The following is a 24,754-nucleotide window of genomic DNA, read 5'->3' as shown; positions in this document are numbered from 1 at the left end:
TTGAGAACCATCCAGGCGGATGATGGGATTGTTGACAGTGAGCTGCATATCTTTAACCCTGTATTAACTCGTAACAGCAGAGCTTGGCCTTTTATTATTCCTGCACTGTTTGGGCTTAAGGAGGCCACACAAATACACCTATACACATAGGCTCACAAACGCACACAAGCATGCGCACACACTCTTAAGGAAGAGACATTGTCACTGCACAGGAGCACATCACCTTTCAGCAGCTATGACAGCCCAGCCCGGAGAGTCACGCACACCACACATACACACTTTTAACCTCAATACACCATGATTTCCTTCACTCGCACTTCCTGCTAATCTTCACATTTTCAGAACTTTTCAAACGCAGAGCATTTAAGCCAAATGTTTTAACATGTTTCAATGCCTTCTTTCACTATATAACTGTTTTCCATTGCACACACACTCAGATACGAGCACACTGAGCTCTCCACAGTCTCTCAGTCTTTAATTGCCACACAATAGGGCTACAGACCAGACAGGATTAAGTTAACAATGGGAGCCCCAGCCTGTTAGGATCACTCTCTGGTCACCAATTCAGAGTACGGCTCTGTGAAATAGAGCCCGCTAATCCACTAATGCAAACATACTGCAGAAATACAATGCTGGTCTCCTTCTCTGTCTCTTTCCCAGCCGTCCAATCAAGACTCTCATTTTTGGAGGAAACTCTCTTTTGGGGGTTGCTCTTGCAAAATTGCTTAGAAGAAATACAAGTTATGAAACAAATTAGACTATTGTTGACTTACATTAGGAGTATTGAGATAAAAATAAAATTAATGTGTATTATAGCTCAGATAATGAATAGTTTGATGCGAAATTTTTAAGATTGCTTAAGATTTGACTCTTTTTCAATTTCATTGGGGACTAGGAGAAATAACTGAAATATTAAAGAGATCTCATTTGTTAATTTTCTTTTTCCAGGAATCTATAAAATCAGAAGCAAGCTAATTTTTTTGCTTCAGAACGAAAAAGTACAAAAAAGTCCCTGTGGCATTGGTAAAGCATGGTCATGGGTCACAGGTTTGATTCCCAGGGAAAACACGTATTTATAAAATTTATACCCTGAATTGACTAAGCTGTATTGCATAAAAGCATCTGCCAAATGCATAATATAAACATTAAAATGTCTTGCAACTGCAAATGTGATCTAATCATTCTGCCATTTACAGTAATAGAACATTGGATAAACAGTTCTGCAAAAGCACTCTGTGAAACACATTACTTCCTGTTCTACTTTTATCAAGTGTAGAAGGTCTTCTTCTAGAAGGTCAAAACTGGCCAGCAGTATCGTATATGGAGCCAAAGCCCTCCATTAAACATTCAGAGAAAGGGCACATCAACCCAGTTTTCCAGCATTTTCCAACCATTCTGACTGTTGTCTGTGTTATTTCTCCATGAAGTGGATATCCAGATGTTGAAGATTACATCACAAATACAGCCTTCCAGCGGGGTCAGGCCTCAAAGCCACAGAACTCCCACGGTTACCACGGGAACTCTGAACTCTCTGCACTCCCAAATCACTATCAGTGTTTAAGAGTATCCATGGTGATGAAGGCATCAATCGCAATGTTCCCAGGGAGATAGAACGACACCTTTACTCCATTACTGTATGGCTTATTGAGCTTCAATTACTCCTAACACACACAATGATAAGAGAGAAGAAGTAGAGAAAGAGAATAAGAGAGAGAGAGAGAGAGAGAGAGAGAGAGAGAGAGAGAGAGAGAGAGAGGATCTGAAGGAGATGAAACAGTAAGCAGTCAAAAGGAGAGCTGAAGGGCTGCTATTAGATGTCAGTGGCCTTTTGTGTCTGTGTCAATGAGAGCTGATTAAAGTATTTGAAATAATCTTACTGAGGCATTAACAGAGCTTGGAAATTAAAATAGGAGAAGAAAGGAGAAGAAAGGAGAAAAAAGGAGAAGATAGGGAGTCAATCACGACACAGACACATGAAATTAGATTACATTCTTCCATCTAGCTTAAACTAAACACACCCTCTAAAAATAAAGCTAGGAAAACCGTAGACCAGTTTTAATTTCATTTGGCTAATTCAATTTACCCCAATCATATTTTCAAAACCTTCTCAATAAGTCATTTGAGTCTAAATTATTCTGAGAACTCCAGCCCTATTAGCATTTGCCTAGCACAGAGCTAGTGCAACAGCAGCAAGTAAGATTTGTTCTTTTAACAATCTAATAAGAAATTGTTAGTTGGCTTTATTTCCATGGCATTCCTCTGGTTTCACTGAAGTGGCCTGTTGTGCTGTCTTATGAGAGGAAGCTAATTAGGAAATCACTTTCATTACTCTTCCAGAGGAATTAGCACTAGCCTTGCTAATTACTGCTGTAAAACCTAATGACCACACTAATGAGCTCTTATTTATTCAGCTAAATAACTTCAAGGAAGGGAAGATGCTCTAAATCATATTTCTGATGAATTTAGGAGTGCGAGTGTCTGCAGTTGGCGTAATTGATTCTGTTCCATCTTGCGCCTTGTTTGTTGGGAACCCTGGAATATCAATGCAGCCATTTCATTTTTTTTCTCCCCACTCTCTTTTCAAATGACCTATTTTCCCAATCCTGAAGAGCCATGTGATGAAAAGGAAACTAATTCCTTGTTTATTTGCCATCAATTAACCATGTCCTCACACCTGAGCCTGGAGGGGTCAGCAGTGACCTACAGCAAAGCTGCTGACTCTGACCAGACCTCCATTCTCAAACACAACCGTTCACTGGGAAACTCAAGTTCCCAGCTACAGTGACAACAACGAACAGGATGAAGAGGACTGGAGGATGTATTTTAGACAAACTTTATGGAGAAGCATAAAGAAAGACTGTCAAGGTGCATAGATAGTCTGTTTGTATGTAAGTGTGTGTGTTGGGTGGAGGTAAGGCCACGTGGTGTAGCGGGGCAGCAGCTGTCTTTGAGAGCTGTGAAGCGTTCTAGCCCAGTGGAGCAGAAATGGGCCGGCCGCACAGACACAGCAGCCAGGTAGAACCCTCTGTCTCTTTAACACACACACAAAATCCTACAACACTTTTGCTGGCAAAGCCATGGCAAACTTACAGCTGTGTTTATCTGATAGCACGGGTCAGTGACTCATTAACACATGCACACAGATGAGATCACACCTTTACCACTTAAACACAAATTATCAACACTTATAAACACATTATTCTGCAGACATCTATGCTTTCTTTGGCATACAATTTTGATAAACTTAAATGAAGTCAAAATGAAATTGTCCTGCTTTCAGTAATACTGTCATAATTGTATGTTCTTTAAACAGAGAAGGTAGGAGACATGCTTTACTGCACACAGTCTTGAGCAGTCTTACACAGCTTTGTAGCTGATTATTCATACATACGCACAATGCATAACACGCTACATACAAAAACAGCCTAGCCCTGTCACTAAACGATTACTGCTTTGCAAACAAATTGCACCTAGACTTCATTTTTTTTTTTTTTTAAATGAAGGTGGATTGTTTAAACTGCTACGTTTGATTTGTAATGTTTTATCCTAACACTGTGTCCCAACCAGGCGCAATGCAACAAGTTTCCAGCAACAAGCAATTTGCCTGTCCACAATGAACATAACTGTTGCGCAATGTGACACACAGCCATTTACAGCCATTCAGAACATATTTGAAGTTTAATACAGCTATGTTGAACGGGATTTTGGACCCATGAGATTTCTCGGTGGGAAATATAAAGCAAACAATCAGCAAAATGTCCTGCCATTTGTTGTGGTTAAGGCTGGTTAGGACAAAAACTCAGTTTGGCATTGAAGAGATTTACACTCTAATGAGATTTGAATTTATTTAGTACAATATCACTTTGGTTATTCTTGCACTTCATCATTGACAAACAGCTTCTATGAATGATTCTATGAAAGCAATATGTCATCACTAACTAAATTTTAAGACTTCAACAAAGGACTTTCTGTCTGACGAGGTGTGCAATGATCATTTGGTATGGCAAAACACACACAGAAACATCCAATATCCAGTTCTTACCTGTCGATGATGACTGGGTCAGAGGGCGTCTCGTTACGGTTGCCACAACTTTTCTTGTCACAGCAGCGGCTGATAGAGATGGAGTAGTGAGGGGTGAGGTTGAGGAGGGACAAAAAGAGAGGAAGAGAGTGGTTAACCTGGGTGTTACTGCACATATGTCAACACTGACCTCAATCACAGTGGATAAGGGAGAGGTAGTAATTAAAAAAACATTTTCTCTTTCACTCCTCCAAGGCAGTCCTGCTGTACACACATTAGAAAATATGCTGCCTCTCAGGCTGTGTTTTAGTAATTACTGTTAACAGACTGCCTAGCTCAGGGATGGTTACTGAAGGATTAGAAATGCATCTGATAACAGGGAAGAGTTATTGAGTGATGGGGAAAGGAAAAGAGGGCAGAGAGTAAGAAAGGAAAAGATAAAGTGGAAAGGTGAAAGTGAAGGGTTAAGTGGACTTAAAGGGGAAACCGTTTTAGCATGCATACTGGAAACATTTCAAGTTCGAAAGAAGGGAAAAGCTGTCTGTGTTTTATAAGAGTTACAGATACAGTATGTTCCCACAGTAAAATTTGATTGCTTAATGGAGTTATGTTTTATTTAAGTACCAATGTTGTTTATCCTAAAATTTGACACAAACGAGACAACTGTCGACACAGAATAAGAGTTAAAGAGCTATAACATAAATCTGGATAGCAAAGGGCAGATCATTTGGTAAAATTTTATGAGAACTATATGACTTTATATTGAGACTTTTGAATGTGGTATCTTGGCCAAGCATTGTTGACAATGAGCGTGTTAACATGGACACCAATAAGCTGATAACTACCAAAAATCAACTCTTTCTTTTTTTAAAAAAAGAATACAGTGTTTACTTGAGATTTGAAAACATCTGATTATTATCTGCTTTTGATGTTAAAATGTAAACAGGCTTATGACAACACTTGCCCACTTTGGATATGCCAGTTAGAATGCCGTTACAGATTTCCCAGTTCGATTCCGATTCCAAACACTCAATTCGATTAGATTCCGATTTCGATTCGATCAGTGAAATCTGAACTTTTACCAGCCAGATGCTAAATATTTACATTTTAGTTGCATAGCGTGAAATTTGGTTGCAAATGCAAGCGATTTCCTCTCATTGTAGAGGGTTGCTGCATAAGAAAAAATGAGTAAAAGAGTAAAAGATTTAAGAATCGATATAGAGATCATTTAAATGAAGACTGCGATGCATCAGAAAATCGAAATTTTTGGTGTTTATACAGTATACAAAATGAAATCGGGGTAATGGGCAAAAATCAATGTGTGCTTTTTTCTTTTTTTTTTACACGTTTATAACCTTACCCAGATAAAGAAACACTGTTTAAGGAGTTTACATGACCTTATATATTTTCGGCCTATTAAGAATAACAGGTGTAAGATCATGCATGTAAACACGCTCATTGTTAAGGTGTCATCTGTAACTCTAGAAGAGAAACGTATAAGATTACTACGTTTTTTTGTTTTTTGTTTTTCTCAGGAGAAATATCGGAGAACAAGGAGGCTTAGGCAAAAAGTTTCTATTTGCGCTTCATTTAATATTATTGGTGTCTACAACTGAGAAACAATTGAGTATTTTCGTGATGTTTGTTTTCAGTGGATCATTGTTGAGAAATCAGTGGAGAGAGTTTAAAGCAAGATGGATATTACAGCATGAGCAAGTAAAGAAAGACAGGAGCGATGGAGAGATGGATACATTGTGTCTTCAGTGGATGGAGGATAGCGGTAAACAGCAGGTGGGGCATTGGATTCAGGTTTCCCTGCACAGATGGTAGAGGGGCTTGACTGAGAGAGATACAGTTGCAATCGAAATTATTCAACCCCCCCAAGACAGTAAGGATTTACAAAGGCAAGCTTTTCTGATGACCCAGAATTTTTAAACTTTACATCTATATCAGTTGAGTGACACATTCAAAGTCATAGTGTGAATATATAACCTAATATTTCTAAATAGAAGGATTTTTTAAAAATACAGCCATGTCATAATTATTCAACCCCTATTGCATGTAGCTGTTCCTTAAATATGTAAGGCTACACAAGTAATTGTTTTAAAACAAAATTAAGTCATCAATCTGCAATAGCACTTACTTAAGTTTTAAAATTTAAGTTTAGCGTTGTAAGCAAAAATGTATTTCTATGCAAAAAATGCAATTAAATATAAACTGTCTCTAAAGATAATGGAGGAGATTATTTCATTAAACAAGAAAGGTCATGGCTAAAAGTACATTTCCAAAGCACTCACACATTTTTTAAATATGGTACAACAGCAACCTTCTTGGGGTGTGGAAGAAAGCAAAACTTCACCAAGGGAAATGTTGACATGGATATTCAAGGAGTAATTAGGAAAGACCTGTGGAGTCCTGGAAGAAGGTTTATAGACGTATGACACTAAACTGAAAATGAGTTTTAGACCCATGGGTCAGCAGTAAGTCTGGAATAAGATGACAAGGAGATGACAAGAACGACACTATCCCCACAGTCAAGCATGGAGGTGGGTCAGTCCTGTTATGGGGGTGTTTTGCGGCTGCAGGAAATGGCTATCCTGACTATGTGTGTAAATTGAAGCTCATGATCACTGGACTTTCCAGGAAGACAATAACACCAAGGATACATCCAAGTTGTCCAAAATCTGGTTCAGGATTAGGTCGTAGAATGCCCTTAAATAGCCCTTTCAGTCCATCATTAAAATCCCATTGCAAACCTTTGTTGGGATTTCAAGTAAGCAGTGGCAGCACAGAAACCAAAGAATGTCAATGAGCTGGAAGCTTTTGCTCATGAGAAATGTGTAGAAATTCTAATAGAGAGATGTCCGAAGCCTGAGAACACTTACCTGAAACATTTATTTGCTGTTATTAAGGATAAAGGATGCTCCACAAATGATTGACTTTGGGGGTTGAATATTTTTGACATGACATTTGTGGAGAGAATTAGTTGTTTTTTATTTTAAAATTTGGGTAAACTGAACTCTTTGTTCTAAAAATCACTCAAATGTGTATTAAAAACTTACTTTGACTGTTTACTGAGGGTTTAATTGATGTGTTTTAATTCACATCACCAGAATGTATTGCTGGTCAGGGGGGTTGAATAATTTTGATTGCAACTGTAGAGAGAGTAGGGCTTGAGGCATCATGTGATAGGTGCAGTACAGATATGTGTGTGAGTGGGCTCCTTTAGACCTGATGAGCTTGATAACACTGATCGTGCACGACCCAACCTGGCCTCCTGGACTCTCCCCCTCATTCAGACACACTGGCTGTCTAAGCATCATCGCTACAGCTCAAATGGATATACATTAATGTGTCAAAGTGGATAATTTATCCCAATGGGGTGAGGATGCAGGGTATGTTAATCAGATAACAGAGTTTGGACACTGTGTGGTTGCTAAGACTCAAATAGGGCTTCTGTTTAAAGAAGTCTCAGTTCACTCTTCATTGCTGTCTCTTTTCCCTAAGTATTTTTACCTTCTCTCTCTCTTTGCTCTCATTTTCTCTCTTCCTTTCCTTTGAGAGCAGTCAAGTCTTTAGCAATGTTCTCTTAGAAGTGGGTCACACAGGAGCCCCACTGGATCACAGGAGCAATGCATTCTGGGATACAGGAGTGGACATAAATGGATGTGACACTACAATAACCCAATCATCAGCCAGCACCCATGGGAAACCACAAAACAACCCCCCATGAACCACCAAACCCCCCCATCAACATTATGCTATTATTACATGCATGCTCTGGCTGTGTTTAGGGAATTTTCTCCTATTCCTGCTCATTCTGCTCCGTCCCAATGGACCAGCAGGGAAACCATAATCTTTAATCTCAAGCATTTCCTCCTGCCGAAGCATTTGAAGAAATTAAATCCAAATTGCTGTATGTAATTACCAGGATGTGGCCCCCACTGATGCCATTAAGGCTGAACTGCCCTTACTCAGGTCCTTTCCAAGTGGTGCCCTTGGCCTGCTCTAAAATAGCCCCCCAAAACCAAACAAAGGACCATTTCTTTAACTGTGGCCACCCAGCAGCCTTTAATAATTTTGTGTTTGTGATGTTTTAAGTGCACCAAATAAACCAAGCAAACCTCATCAATCCATGTGTATAAGGACGTGGAACTCAATCATAAAGGGCCCGAAGTTGCTTTTGAGCAATTGTTTCTAGCCTGGCCTGTAAGGCGAGTTGTTTTGGGAAAATGTGTCTCTGTCTCATGCTCGCAGGCCCATGTGGCACCACATGGCTAATGGCAAGGCGTACAGCAATTAACAGCCCTGATTAATGGAGAGAAGTCTAACTGCAGACCGGTAATTGTGCCTCTCTCTCAGTGCAGGCTCAGCATCGAAACACCTCACAGATGAAGAAGAGGAGAATGAGGAAGACTGAGATGAGAATGTGTTGTTTACTCATTTTAAATAGGCCCATTTCCTTTTTGGCTGCTTTTGGAATGCTCTTTGGTGTGTAACCAAGAAAATACATTTGAGAGACTTTGCAATACGCTTAAGTGTCCCTTCCTGTTCTAATACAGATATGTACTTCAGATGTGATCTGTGTAATCCTGGAGTGACAGATCAAAGCTGATGCATTGAGTCTTTGTAGACTAAGTGTTTTTGTCAATACTGATCTTTAAATCAGGGAGTCTGTTTTGAAAGAGAGATAACAGAAGGTTGTGCATTTGTGAGTGTGTGCGTAAGTAAGGCAGTGAGCGGGAGCGAAAGATTGAAAGAAAAAAGGAGAGATAGAACCTTGGCTTGCCTGCACATATTTCATTGTCAAAACTCAAAGCAAGCTGCATTCATTAGCTGTGGAATAACAAGAGGATTCTTATTGAGTAATGAGTTTTTCCTTGTCCTAATTAACCAAGCATGAGTGGGATATTTTTAGTAGAAAACTGTTCAAATGCTCTCCACTTCAACCAAAAAGAATCTTCACAATCTCCACAACCGAGTTTTAAGTGCAAGGAATTTATCTTTTGATTTTAATTAAAGGTGCACGGCTTTCTGTATCTCTTTCCCTCTCCTGTGGAGCAGGAAGTGGATGACCTGGATAGAGATTCAGTGAGAGAGAGAGAATAGCCTTGCTCGGAACGTACAGTCGCCTCTGCATTAAGGTGCATCCTAACTCCATTTCTCATCTCTTGACTCTCCATTTCTTATGCTACAGCTCAGAGGTGACTTCAAAATGTACTTTCTCAGGAGTGTATTTGTCTTTTGTATGTGTGTGTGTGTGTGTGCGTGTGTGTGTGTGTGTGTGTGTGTGTGTGTGTGTGTGTGTGTGTGTGTGTGTGTGTGTGTGTGTGTTTGTTTCGACTGAAAAAAAAATGAGAACCACCAATCAATGTAATGTAGAAACATCAGCCTCCAAAATTAGAAATGTTGCCTGGCATCTTCTTGGACAAAGTCAAGCTTTATTTTCGAAGACAGAGCCACAGTCTGGGAAAGGAACAGGCTGGCGTAACTTTTATCAGGATCCCATTTGGGCCTGTGAAAAATGATCTGGGAGTGTCTTGTGTAATAGTGCATTGTAAGTCTAAACTTGAGCTCTGAGGCTGCCTTCATATAAACGTACTGCATCACTCCTAAATAGAAGTAAACAGTTTATTCCAGTTTAGACAGACATGTATGATGAATTAAAGAATGATGATGTGACCTTCAGCAATTTTTAAAATAATGTGAATCTATCCTCCCCTGTAGTTCTAATGTTACAACAGGGCTTTCAGTATGAGTCCTACAGCTGTGTGTGTGAGAGAGAAGCCATGGGCAGCAAAGCAGAAAGCTCAGCCCTGTCAGACCAATGCTGGATTCAGAGGCCTGTGATCTTGCCAAGACCAGAACGCAGCCAAAGTAAAGCCCTCAAAGTCAGCAGGCAGAGTTGGGTAGGCACCCAGGTTCAAGAGCTTGATTGTGTAATAGTGAAGGAGGGAGCATATGAGGGGTGTATTTTGGCTGTATTGGTGTACGTGTGTCTTACCTGCACATGATCTCGTGTGTCAGCAGAACCCGGCACATCTCTGGGTTTTTGTCTTGACCTTCGTAGATAATTGCCTGATAGACAAGAGAGGGTAGAAAACGTGGTTAGAGGAAATTGACAAACAACATTTTCTCCTTATGGTGTAAATGTCGTTGCTCTGTATTGAGCATCTATGAATTTCCATGACTAATTCTAAGAGTGTTTACATGCTACAATGAGAAAAGTTTGTTGATGTCTGGTTACATAATTTCACTGAAAAAATAAATAAATAAAAAAAACATCACATGAAACATTACACACATACTGCAGCCACTCATAGACAGTTATTGTGACCCTTCTTCCATCTGGCAAGTTTTTGATGAAAGATCTCATGCAGCATGGAAGTGATCAGGGGTGTGTTTCCCATACAACAGCATAACTCACTGCTAAACCACCACAGTATGATGCATCACTGGAGAAATTAACTAGCTAGTCATGACTGTTTCCCGAAACCATAGTATCTATGTCGCACATCCATTGTTTAAGTAAGGAATAATTGACGACGGGCCGTTGAATTGTTTAAAAATAATGCACACCCAAGGTGGTAATGCGGTCACGACTCGCAGCGGAGTTGCACCGCTTGCGTGCTCTCTCCTAAGCGCACGCAAGGAGATATAGAAGCCCACATATCAAGGACAGTAAAGAAAGTTAAAAATGAAATTTGAGGAGCTACGGTAAAAAAAAAAAATTCTTTTGTTTTATCTATCAAAATAACGGACATCATTTGGAATTATCTGTCAGTGTTTAAAAAGTGGAGATGGAAATTAAACCTTTTAAATAAGATAAACATTAACACGGCAACTTTTCTGGGACTACTCGACCCGTATATATGAGTAGTCATGCAAGCCCTATGTATAAATGTATTTAGTAAATGTTTCTGTGTTAAAATGTGATATATTACTATTTTTACATTGCTGCCATAATAATGGACCATTTAAAAATTTTACGTGATCTGGCTCTCGTTTTCTTTCCCTTCTACTTAAGAGTTCCAAATCACTATGGTGGAGTGGTGCCATAATTTTATTATTGTGAATTATTTGAGAAATGTCTGTTACACAATCCTGCAACTTTCACAACTGTCCATTACCGCCAGAGCTGTTACCACACGCAGCACAAACGTACGGCACTTAGCAGTGATCAAAAAGGATTTCCAAAATGACTTTTGGATTATAAATTCAGAGATGTGGATTTGGACAGTAATTAAATTACTACACGACCTTGGTGTTTGTCAATAAATAATGTTTGGCTGTAAATAATGTAGATGTAAATAATGTAGTAGGTAATTTGGTCGGGAATTTTCTCACGGGAGGTGGGAGAAAAACATCAACATTTCGGATTCGGACGGCAATAAAATTACTGACTACCCCCTGTAAATGCTGGAATTACCTCACGTCCCCATGTAAAATAATTGCCATCCGAACAGGGCTTTATACAGAGATGTGACTTAACGCGATTTTGACCAGGTGCGACTTATATTCAGGTGTAACCTGACTTTATTTCCGGAAAATACGGTACATCTTAAATAAATATTAAACTCCTAATAATTTTAGCAAGGCACCTTAATACCATGATACCATAATACCATGTTATTTTTTGTGAAGGTTATTATACCGTGAACCTTTCATACCATTACACCCCTACTTGTGACCATAGTTGCTTTTGGGAAACGCGCCCGAGGTCGGTTTCGGAATCATTGTCTCAGAACACTACATTTAGTTGCACCTAGTAAACACTTTGCTTTAAATTTCATTGCCATCCTTTCATTTCGTCCAATCAAACAATCACAACTGCCCAGTGCACTGTGGGAAGGCTTATACAGAGCCACTATGTTCAGGGTGGTCTGTTTCAAGCCCAGTCAGGCTCAAAGTAAGTAATTTAATGCCCACTTGCCTGCTGCAATGGAAAACGATACCTAACCACCTCACTAAGTGCTCTAACTTCGGTTCGATAACAAGACATGCGAGTTTGGTGTCAAGCCTGGTGCGGCGCTTCCTACCAGCAAGTTTGAATATATGTATGAAGACTTGGAATATAGTGCATGAGTAGAATGGACTACTGTACTTTTGATGGTCACTTTTGTTTGTCCTTTTTGGATCTTCGTTGAACGGAAGGTGAGTAAATGATTACAGAATTAGCCTTTTTGCATAACTATCCCTTTAACATCTCATCTATTATGTCATTGTCACTGATCAGCTTGTAACTGGCAATGTATTTAAATTCTACTTGTTATCCTGTTTTTGTCACCAGCTAACTACACTTGTATTAGCTTTGAACAAAATAGCATTGTATATGATACACTTGTTTTAGCATTGTACGCAGTAGCATTGTATGCTATTGGCAACATTTGGCTCCATCAGTCATTGTTCTTTGGTTTAATTAAAAGCAGACATAGTGAGACAAAAGAAATGCGTGCAGCGTGTGTCTCATAATGTCATATCTTACCACTCTTGCCACAGAGTCCACCCTTTACAGGCATCTGGCTAATAATACAGCATTGCAAAACATTATTGTTCAGCAAAAACTCATATGACGAAAAGACAAAGCAGTTTGTTAAGTGAAACAGAAAAAAAGAGAAAAGGAGGAGAAAGTGATAAACTGTTTAATGATTGGTTGCCCTAAATAAGTGTCATACTCCAGCTAGTGTGAAATATTCCTCTCAGAAAGAGTGTGTGTGAGAGAGCTGCCATAAGCCCGCATCTGTGGCTCAGTGCATGTGTATGCATTCACGCATGTATTTGTGCATTAGCATGTGTGTGTTTATGTGCGCGGCAAGCAGTCAGGCTGCCAGACTGGAGCGTAGTGAGCCATCTGGCCCAGCTAACACTTCATCCAAAAACCTCAGCTTTGTTTCCATCCGCCAATTCCACACAAGATGTCCCCCACAGCCATGAATAAGTGACTCTACTCAAAACATACACACAGTGCAGCCTATTAACAGGCTGCTCTCTGTCCCTCACACACACACAAACAGGCTTAAACACAGAAACATGTTTGCCATAAATCACTCTCCCTTACGCTCTGAACACACACATATATATGCCACCCATGGCAACTGAAGACACAGAGAAAACAGCAGACGGCTCTAATGAGACACTGTTTCCATCACAAATGCGCAATCCTTTTTTAATTACACAAAAACGCTTGTTTGAAAGTGAATCCTCCCCCAACCTACACAAAAACTGGGTAGAAGAAAGTTCATTTAAATGTGAGGTTTTTTATTTCCTGTCATTGCTGTGGCTAGAGGACAGTGGTGATCAGGGACATTTGTTTGTTTGGTTTCACATTGCGGAAATGAGGGTCAAGGTCTTCTAAAAGCGTGCAGGCATGCATCACTGTCTGAGCCTAGATCCTCGACCCGCAGGCATTCTGAGAGGAAAAGAGAGGCAGAGATAGCAGTTGAGGCCACGCAAAGACGTCCTCTACACAACCGCACATTCATTTCATATATAAGTTTGGCTATTTATCACACAATACCCCTGCAAACAGACTTTGAATAAGTCTATTCAGGGAAGAGCATGTACAGTAAGTGACTGGAAAAACTGTCCATTTCTTCTTAGAGGCGAACAAAATTATAGCCATGTGTCCTTCTCTGGATTCAAGCTAGTCATTGTAAGATCATCGGTCAGCCTTTTTGCTAGTAAATATCATTGGTTGGTCTTTTTGCTAGTAAACGTCATTGGTCTGCCTTTTTTGTAGCCAGTGATGTCTCTTCCTATGTCAAATTTCCTCAATTATCATCGCCAATTTGCTTTAACAAAGACATAGAAGTCCATTCATGAAGACTATGCTGTATAATATTTTTAATGTTTTTTTCTTTGCCACAAATATGCAAACACACCAACATTCTCCTTGTAGATGAGTTGACTTAATCACTGAGATCTTTAGGGCCTCAAAGCTTGTATGCGTAAATATTTGCAAATGAGTAGCACTAAGCCTTTATGTGGCCTGGCACAGAGTGGCTATTCATGTCCTATCTGACATCATCGGAGTCTCCAAACAGCTCCTGATTACAGGAAATATCTAATATAGGAGATTTGTGTCACTTTGTCGCATGTTATATACTTTGGGGAAGTGTTTTTGGCATGTAAACACAAACACACCCTTTTCCGTAATTAATGGGGAAAATATGCACGCAAGCAACCAATCCAGAGAGAGGGGCACCGATGCGAAAGAACAGACGAGACTTCCCTCTTTCCTGCACAAATTTATTTGGGAATCTACCTGAAGCTTAGCTCTGAAAACACACACAGCAACAGGCGAAGCTTCAGCCTGAATTACATGCCAGCTCCAGTTCAGTACTTTCTGAACAAAGCTCTCCTTAAGGAGGGCCATGGAGCCAATGAAACATGCATGGCACGGATACTGAGGCAGGGGCATAGATTCCAGGGGGGATTGGGGGAGGGGGAGGTAAACCACTCAATAATCAAAACAAGCAAGTAAAACCCCACCACCGATTATTTATACCATGATCAATGGAAACATGGGTAAATGCTTCATGCTGCAACCCCCCCCCCCCAGTGTTCAAGCCAAATCTACACCCTTGTGCTGAGGTGTGTGTTTGTGTGAAGCTTTCATTAGGATCTGATGCCGCATTTAATACATATTTTATATTGCACAAACTGCTCCGCAAATCTCATTTGAGAGCCACCAATGGCACCTTGAACTGACAGTCACATCTGAAGCATGTAAACAATGCACTGTAAATACATGAAAACACATTTCTGTCTTTGTTACCATCACACTAGCATATCAGCGCTGTGTGTGTGCGCATTAGGGCTGTGTGTATGATTTGCTTTTGTTCTGTGTTTCAGTTGTTGAGGGAAACAGTTAGAGAGACAGATAAAGAGAGAGAGATAGAGAGAGAGAGAGAGAGAGAGAGAGAGAGTGAGAGAGAGAGTCCTTTACTGCACTGTCTTCATCAGATCTGTCACGAGCTCATGCGCTGATCACAGATACGGCCCGTCAGCTCGACACCCTGCGCCATCTCTCCTCGCCTCTCTCCTCTACACCCCGCATCCAACCATTCCCACAGGCAAACTGAGAGAGCACACATGGCTTTATTGTGTGTGTGTGTGTGTGTGTGTGTGTGTGAGAGAGAGAAAGAGAGAGAGAGAGAGCATTTGAGAGGCACTGGCACATGAGAATATGCCAGTTTTCATGTGTATGTGTTAGATAAGTTTTTTTGAATGTTTAACCTTAAGTATTTATTTTGAAGCAAAGTTGATCCTTGCAGCCCTCATCTAGATGGTTAATTGTCTCTAATATAAACACTGGCAGATAATCGTATTTTTAAAGATTTTCCTAACGACTATTTACACTTTTCCACTTAATCGTTATCAGTTCTAGTGGGTTTACTGATAAACTTAAACATATACCTTAACAAAGTTGAATTCACATACTGCAATGGAAAGCAAATTGTAGAAAGTACCTTAAGTTTCATTAATTGAAGTGTATTGGACAAGTGTATGAATGAATGGGTTAAATTAATTATCGGTTATCAGATAATTAAACGAAATAATGATCTTTTTTTTTTTTTTTTAAGTAATTTTTAATGTAAACTATTTCATTTTGAAGCAATGTTGATCCTTGCAGCCCTTGCCCACATAGTTTGATTGATAGACCGATAATCAGTTTGACTGCTATTTTTTAACCGATATTTACACTTTTCCAAGTAATCATTATTGCTTCTAGTGGGTTTACTGATAAAGTTAAACATAGCTTAAAACAAAGATGAATTCACCTACTGTAGTGGAAAGCAAATTGTGGAAAGCACATTAAGTTTCATTAATTGAAGTGTATTGGACAAGTGTATGATAAAATGGGTTAAACTATTATCGGATATCAGACACTTAAAATAATTTTTAAAAACATTTTTTTTTCTTTTTTTTTTTTTTTTACATAATGTTTAACATAAGCTATTTCTTTATTTTGAAGCAATGATGATCTTTGCAGCCCTCACCCAGTTGGTTTGATAGACCAGTTTGAACAATATATTTAACCAAAATTTGCATTTTTCCATTGGTTTATGATACTGGTTTACTGATAAAGTTAAACATAGCTCAAAACAAAGATGAACTCACATAGTGGAAGGCAAGTAGTGTAAATCTTATATTTTGAAAGTTTTAAAATTTGAAGTCACAAGAATTAAGTGAAGAGCCTTGGACAAGTGTATACTGTGTTTTAACTATGCACACTGTTAAGGCCAAAGTATACTTACACTGTTAAGGCTTTGCACATTGTCAGTAAATGCACTTGGCTTTGACTATACTAAAGAGTATCACAAAGCAATTGTAGTTGTAGTTCAAAAGAATATACTTTGAAAGGCTGAGCACTCAACCACGCTCGAGACAGAGTATACCTTAGCCCTTAGTCTTGTACAGCAGGCTGTTCACCTTCATAGGTTAGTGATGAATGATTTGGTTATTAAAATTAAGTAATAAAACAATAATTATATCCAATATATTGGATTTCAGACACTTATAATGAGTAGTGTAAAAATATCAGTTGATCTCTATCTCTAATAGGTTTACTTGTGTACAGAAGCTCTCAGTAGCTAACTGTGTGGTCAGACGACTGGACTTCACTGCCTTGCTGAGTGCTAAAGAGAAGTGTGTGTTGAACAGCTCTATAAACCTGCTCATCAGCCCTCCTGCCCGATGCTGCCAAAGCCAGCACATGCTGAGTGGAGAGGCGCTCTGTAGCCTCTCTGTACAGAGTTATGGGGTTTTAATGGGGAATCTTAAACATATTGCGAGCTCTACTCAGCATATGTAGGCCGACTGCTCACCGCAGAGTGGTTTTGGACCGGGTTTTCTGAAAGGCATTTAAAGACCAGCTAACACTCTCTCATAACCTAAGCTGTGTTTCATGCTGACATAGAAGAGAAAAAAAAACGCTGCAGTCAAAATGACAACAAAAGCAGAGACCAAGAAGAGGGGCTCGATGCCAGTTTGTCTTCATAACACGGATAGGTATTGTATGTAAATTTGGGAACTGGAAAATCTGAGAAAAGGATTCTGTGAAACGTAGTGAAAGCATCTTTTATTGCTTAAGCCCTATTCTAAAAAGATTTGTTTTTTATTGGGATATGGAGTAATGTAATAATGACGAGGGCTTCTCCATGATTTTAATCCCATGCGAATTGGTCATGTCAGTAATTTTTCCTGACTTTTTCCGGACATCATTTTCTTGCACCGGTAAAGACTATGCTGTCTTTTATGTTCTATAAAATGCCCGGTAAATATAACCCCTGGTTATACTAATCCTGTGCAAATTGACATGCTGGTAAAAAAAAAAAAATTTTTTAAAAACAGTGAATCTGCACTGTCTAGCATGTGAATCCTTTAACTATAATTTTTTCTCAAGTTCCCCAAGTGTCTTAAGTGGATGTTGGCCAATTAGACACCAGAAAATGTAAGACGCTCTTCACAACTTCAGAAAAGGCTGAATGATGCATGTTTTTCTCAAGCAATTTATGCTATAGATTGTTTATTAATCCATGTAAAAGAAAAATAAATGAGTGTGTTTTCTTTTGGTTAAGACCATTAGAAAGGTGCACAAGCATGTGATTTTGTGATTTGAGCAGAGTGAATGGGGAAATTGTGTTGTGGTTTGTGTGTTGTTCGGACACTGCAGCCCCACGTTTCAGAACATATTTTTTATGAATGGATTGTCCATATTTTTAATTCAAGAGTGTAATATAGGATTATAGGCTCGCTAATGTCACCAGTTCTGTTGAATTTAGCCAGATATACCAATCAATTTATTCTAATAATCACATATACAGTACTGTATATGATCATGTTTTATGCATAATTAATCAGCACTGCTATGCGTTTTCTGATGGGTCAGTTATGTGTGACAGCAGTGTGTAAATGCAGTAGACACACCCATCTCTGCGATTTATACAGACATCACTTATCCGGTGCGAATTGACAGTAAAATTTAAGTCCACAGTAATAATTACTTTACAGACATGCAGTATGTCTGGAAAACTAATCCCATCTGAATAGGGCTTTAGAAACCTGACTAGTACCCAACCACTTTAAAAAAAAGTACCAAGGTATTTACCATGTTTTTAGATATGATACCATTGTATCCTCAAGGAGTACCATATTAATACCATAGTATATGAATATGGTAATGTTTCAGTACGAAGCACATTTCAAAGTACTGTGGTATTACCATCTGACACCATCACAAGGGAAAAGTACCAGTATATTATGCTAGCGTGTTGACTTGGCTGTCAAACTCTCTTGCACACACACAGTCCCATTCTCTCGTTCACTCAGTACCACCACATCATTAACAGGTATGGCAGGGCCATTTGCCACAGAAATAGCCAGTAAATCAGTCAGTAATATATGTGCACATTGGAGACAACCCTGGGGAGATAAACGGCTTTTTATTGAGACACTCAGTGAAAGGCTGAGCCAGGGCCAGTCCCCCTGGCCACTGTATTTACCTCAGGGGTGTCAGAGAACAGTCTCTCTCCCTCAGCACAACGCTCCTGCCTTTCACCCACATACATAAATCTGTCCTGCTACATGCCGGCCAAACCGCTGAGCGGAGTGTGGGCAAAAATCAGCATCAGTAACAGCACCTAGCTTTCTCGCACATAAACATTCATGTGAAGATATTATACACCATTATACCACAAACAAATCAGACATGCCCTGGAATTGTTTGTGCCAACTATAATGTCCAAGTTTTTGTGGAAGGAGTTCTGGAATAGAATTCCTGTTGTATACGAGTGAAAATGCTGTATTTATTGCTAATCAAAAATGTAAAAACAATAACTGCAAAAACAAAATAGACATATTTACATTCATATTATGTGTCTTGAATTGTAATTTATTTCACAATATTAACTATAATAAATTAAAAACATTTTGTTTAAAAAACTAAAGACTTAAGATGTGTAGTCTATTATAAATAAAAGCATTATACTCAGCATTATACAAAGCAAAGCAGATACTCTACTAATTGACAAAAATAAATAAATAAATAAATAAATAAAAATAAATATATATATATATATATATATCACACACACACATACATACATTTAAACAAACTTTCTCCCCCCTAACAGCTCCTCAACAAGTACATGCATACACACCATTCACATAATGAGGCAGAACACAATAAGGTAAGCATGCTGGCTTGTAAATCACATGATATAAGTATTCAGAGCATTCACAGACTCACACAGTCTGTCACAGCTATGACACTGCACAGCGCCTGCTAATTACCTGATATCTATACACACTTCACCCTGCTAACATAGCCTGGGGGCACACACTCACATACACACATGTGCGCATACACTGTGATCCAAATCAACTTATTGAAAAACAGCAACTGAGATAACAATAATAACAATAAATGTTTGTTATTAATCAAATTAGGTTATTATTTTTAAATGTCTCAGTGTAAATGTTTACCAGTGTATTCTAGATATTGTTATTTTACTCTCCTCTTTCTGTCCTTCTTAATATTTTATCATTTTCCCCCCAATAAAGACTTACTTATTAATGCTAATTTTCATATTGACTATCACAGGCTTCTTGACTCTAAGCTGTTAGCGATTTTTTGGATACACTTTCCCTGAAGCTTGAAACCACATGAAATTCAGAGGTTTCTCTAACTGCCCTGTGTAGTTTTTCTCATATCAGAGTTTTTAAAGGTTACAGTTCAAATCCTGCAAAGTTAATGCAACATGCAATGACAATGCTCATGCCTGTCTGTGCTAAACTCTTCCTAACAAACATTTGCTCCCACGATCCATTAGACAACATATATGTACAAATAAATGTATAAGCGTAGCTTATGAGATTCCCATAACATGTCACACATCTATGCTCACAATTTTTGCCTTACAGAGCTATTTCTACCTGGCTTAACCATTAAAAATTACTTTTGTTGGTACAACCCAGTGTAGCCAGGTTGACTTAGTCATATTTAATTAATATTTTACTTTTAATTTCAAAAACCAGTTCATTTAGATGTTACCGCATGAAGCACATTTTCAATTAACCTGACAAAACTTTTTTTCTGTGTAGTTCACATACAGTACACACTCAATAATCCATTAGCCTGACTTTGCAACTGTTTTAAACATTGCACCACTAGATAATCCCCTGTGACAGACAGTGAATACAACTAAATATCTTATTCTCTCTTTCTTTCTTTCTCTCTCTCTCTCTCTCTCTCTCTCTCTCTCTCTCTCTCTCTCTCTCTCTTTAGCTATCAATCTCACTGTCACACATATACACAAATACATGCATAAAGTCAGTCATCTTAAATGATGTCCCAGAGAGAGTATGTCATATTTAGACACCAGCTGATCCCAGTGCCCCTGAGGCATGCTATAGTGTAACCCCAAACTCACCAGGGTACACGACACACATCCACACATTCGCTCTTGCTAAGTGCCAAGCATACATCACACACAGGTTCTCTGACAATATTCACAAGTGTCACCAGCAGAACATGGGGATTTTTAAATAACATCGTACCTGCTTGGTCATGGAGTCAATCAGGCGTACATAAAAGTCCTGTTCTGTTCTGATGCCTGTACAAGAGAGAAGGGAATTCCTCTTCAGCTCATGAGAAAATGCAAGCCACACATACATGCACAGATAAAACTTATTTTGGATCGGCAATGAATCTGACAGGTATATATTTACCATTCACATTGACGTGGGTTTAATGCAACACAGATGCTTCAGATGTTTAGATAACTTGGGTTGAAATACCCGACCCTATTGGCTACTAACAGGGTTAAAGGATTATTAATAAATTTAGCTTTTGGATGACACACACAAAATAAGAATAGGTTTTATAAAGAAAAAGCACATGAATAACTGTGAAACTAATAAAATAATGTGATGCACAAGTTTTTGCATAGCTTTCTTTTAAACTTAATCAATCGAAAAACAATCAGAGATAATTATATATTATATAAATATATGTTCAAAACGTCTTATAGAGAAGGGTTAGGAACGTGATATATTAACGCAACAAAAAATTCAAATGCCTGGTTGTCATCTCCCTACATTAGGAGACAGAAAAGAGTGTACTTTCATTTTGCTCAGGCCATTAGATTCCACCAAAAATTAAGTGCATATTTCGGGAAAACGCGCAACCGGAAAAGTGCTCTAATGGGGATCGTGTTCGTGTTTCATTAGTTACAACGGCACGAATTTGCTGCGCATTGACTCTTTAGTTCTGCTTCAACAATTATACGAATTAATATGACAGTATTTTGACCCAATAATAATAATAATATTAATAATAATAACAATTATAATAAATTCAGATGTAATTATTTGAATTTATTATTATTATTATTATTATTATTATTATTATTATCATCATCATTATTATCCAGCTGAAATTCAATTAGTTTGATCTAGTTACTTATACTTTTTATTCAAAATCCTGTGTTGTGTAAATCCCCGAAGTGTTTAAGCAAAGTTCAATCAGCCTTAGATGAATGCGTTCCGTCTTACCGTTGCTGTAAAGAAGCTGCAATCTGTAATGGATCCCATTGTTTGTCTTTTCCCCGGTAGATTCCTGCAAAAATAAATGTGAAGGTTAGCAAGACAAAGCCCCATTGGACTATTTCTGACGAGCCCTGCGTGGCCCTTTGAGTCAGGCATGCTATTCCTCTGCGGACCAGGAGGCAAAAGTAAAAAAAAAAAAAAAAAAACACCCCGGAACAGAACACATATGAGCAAGCCGTAACGAAATCTGAACGACAGAAAATAGGGTAATTTTGAGAAAATGAACGAGTGCAAAATAATTCATGTCTACTGAAAACAAAATGTTTGTGTAATTTACAGTCAGCCTACACAAAACGTGATTGCACAAATGCATAGAAGAATAAGTGACTAAATATAAGCATATTGTAAATATAACGCAATTTTATAGAATAATTAGCCTATATAATTATATTTTCACTTAACGCGCGAAGATGCATTTCCAAATGGTTCCAAATATTTTTTTTTTTTTTTTTTGTGTTCAGTATTTTTTTATTACAGCAGCCCATCGTTCAACACAATAGCATAAACAGGTATAAGAGTATATGACAACAACCTATATAATATTTAATATAATATAATATTTAAGGAAATACTTAACTACATCCTTGCTGTACCCTAACGCAAAATTAACAGAGGTTTTCAGATGCATAAGGCTACAACAGAAAAGTGCCCTGAAGGAAAAGCAAATATTATATATATATATATATAGACAGACAGACAGACAGACAGACAGATAGATAGATAGTTTTTTTATTTCTAAAACCTGCGTTCCTCTGAAATAATAAGTAATGAATATGTAATATGTCATAATTAAACACAGCGAAATTCAGTGTGGAACAGTAAGTTAATGCAAGAATGATTTATTGAGCATGGACAAACTTTAGGATAGTAGAATTTTCTCTAATACAATTTAAAAATAGTATACAACAAAATTTGTTTAAACAAAAAAATTATTAAAATAAGCAAAGCATATCCTACATTTTGTGCAATCGAAAATATTGACAATTACTTGCCTTTTCCTTTTCAACAAATCCAACAAAAGTCGTTCTTTCGATTTCCACGGGTTGTCCTTGTCTATCGTATAGGGCTAAAACGAAATGGAAGAAGTTGGATTTGCGAAGATTTGAGGGAGGCTGCTTCTCAAAGTGTGCCCGAGCAAGACCCACTCCACTTTTAACAAATACAAAAGAGAAAGAGAGACAGAATAATTAATAAAAAGAAGAAAAAAAATCTAGAATTATAATTTATGTGGTAATTAATTATGACTTTCTGAGAAAAAACAAAACAAATCTAAAGACATTTAACTCAATTGGCAGTGTGCAGGATTTAGCACAAAAGCTCATCTGTGTTTTCAAACAGACATTTAAAAGCAGGCCTATTAATGGTTTAAAAACGATTATTGTTTAATTGTGGCCAGCTAATTTAGAAAAAGAATAAATAAATAAAATACATAAAAAAAAAAATAAAACAGACTTGCGGTTAATTATATATATATATATATATAATTAAGCATCTATCAACTTTGTAAAACTGTTTATTGCAAACTACATGAAACTGAAAGCATTAGGCTACATCTTGTAGCCATTATTCAGAAAAAGAAAGTCGACTCTTCCATTCAGTATTTGAAACTTTCATAACAAGTTGTCGAAAAGCATTTGCATGCCTTGCTATTTTAATATTAACAATGAAATCTTCCATTAAACAACTCAATCACTGCATCTATTGGATGGTTCCGACAGCACGCCTGAGAGGATGCTATTCGAGTCATAACTTATCGCAGCAATAAATCAATCTCTTGTCACCCGATTATTAAGAAGAAAATATAGCGTACTGATTAAGATGATAAACATGATCGTTTTGTCTCGTCCCGGGATGATAAGGGAACAGTATTTCCAAGCGTGTGTTGAGAGCGCTGGACACCGCCGCCGGCTTACCTCTGAGCGGCTGTGTTCGCATCCAACACTCCGGCACCCTGCATCCATGTCCGGACAGCGTTCATCCCGGCACCGATGGGCTCCTCTTTCATACTACTCCCGCTCCTTTGAATGCTGTCTTGAATCCCGAACATGAAAACAGTCTTTTCCTGTCACCGTCTCAGGCGGTGCTCGCTTCTTTTGATCGCTCCGTAAAAAAAGAGCTAACGAGAAGTCTATGGGCGAGCAGGTGTCACCGTGTTTGTCTCTATTAGCGCTTCTTCTCTGAAACAGAAAATAGAGAGGCGTGCCAAAAGAAACGCGAGCTGTCAACATCCAGGTTTGGGAAACACTGTACAAGAACAAACAAACAATCAAAAAACTGTTAGGCGGAGAGGGGCGCGTGAGATTAGACTGGAGGTCCGTGTGGTCTACCGTGCGCACCTTGGCAACAACAACAAAAAAAGTCTAATGACACTTTAAGAAACAATAGGATCAAGAACGGGCTTCATTGAGGCTAAGATCAAATGTCATCATCCACAGACACTTTTTCTTTATTTTCTCCTCCTTCCCTTTCCTGTCTTGTCTCCACAAAGAGTATTCTCTGATCAAATCACATGAATGAGCGATTTGAAATCAACCAGGAGAGGTGGTGGACCCTTGTGGAGGCAGATCCCTCGCTGCTCCCCTTGTTCAAACGGGAGTGATTTGTGTCCTTTCCCAAAGGAATCCGATTTGACTGTCTCTGGGAACTAAACACAAGCAAACTAACCCCAAAGGGAAGAGGAGGAGGAGGAGGAGGGAGTGACTGCGCGCGCAGGGCCGCCCCCCAAATATAAGTAAAGCCGAACTGCCATTAGCTGTCCACCCAACCACGAAGCCAGTCGCCTAATTAGATATCACAGCCCGTCCTGCCCACATAGCGAGCAGCGTGTTTTGAGAGAAACCCGAAAAGATGTTATGCGCGCGTTAAACATCACGCGAGTAACTAACTACCTGAGCGCGCGAGTGATGCCAAATTGATGTCGTTCACATGAACGCTGGTTTATGGTGGGTTATTTTTTTAATAATGTTGGGTTGTTTTTGGGAACCGCCAGAAAGTTTGGATTAATATTAGTATTTTAAATCGTAATTTTACAATGATACATGTTGTAAAATCTAGCCTAGTTAGTAAGAATGCTTTGCAGCTTAAATGAACAGCATTATGAAAACTAAAATAGAGAAAACT

General features: G+C 38.5%; 1 protein-coding gene across 3 annotated transcripts in view; it reads right to left on the bottom strand.

The window, feature by feature from the left end:
* LOC127412905 (transcription factor COE1-A-like) overlaps nucleotides 1-24,246 on the bottom strand; it is a 170,084-nt gene extending 145,838 nt beyond the window's left edge. For all 3 annotated transcript variants that reach the window (XM_051649617.1, XM_051649618.1, XM_051649619.1), the window contains exons 1-6: nucleotides 23,548-24,246; nucleotides 22,627-22,783; nucleotides 21,581-21,644; nucleotides 20,585-20,640; nucleotides 10,026-10,099; nucleotides 4,043-4,111 (exon numbers count right to left, since the gene is read on the bottom strand). In XM_051649617.1, the coding sequence (XP_051505577.1) occupies nucleotides 4,043-4,111; nucleotides 10,026-10,099; nucleotides 20,585-20,640; nucleotides 21,581-21,644; nucleotides 22,627-22,783; nucleotides 23,548-23,681 (554 nt within the window). In that variant the 5' untranslated portion in view covers nucleotides 23,682-24,246. The remainder of the gene's footprint in view (nucleotides 1-4,042; nucleotides 4,112-10,025; nucleotides 10,100-20,584; nucleotides 20,641-21,580; nucleotides 21,645-22,626; nucleotides 22,784-23,547) is intronic.
* Nucleotides 24,247-24,754: the final 508 nt, after the last annotated feature.

Source organism: Myxocyprinus asiaticus, chromosome 22 (assembly GCF_019703515.2).
Source record: "Myxocyprinus asiaticus isolate MX2 ecotype Aquarium Trade chromosome 22, UBuf_Myxa_2, whole genome shotgun sequence".
Taxonomy (NCBI): Eukaryota; Metazoa; Chordata; class Actinopteri; order Cypriniformes; family Catostomidae; genus Myxocyprinus; species Myxocyprinus asiaticus.
This window is presented reverse-complemented; position numbering and strand designations above follow the sequence as displayed.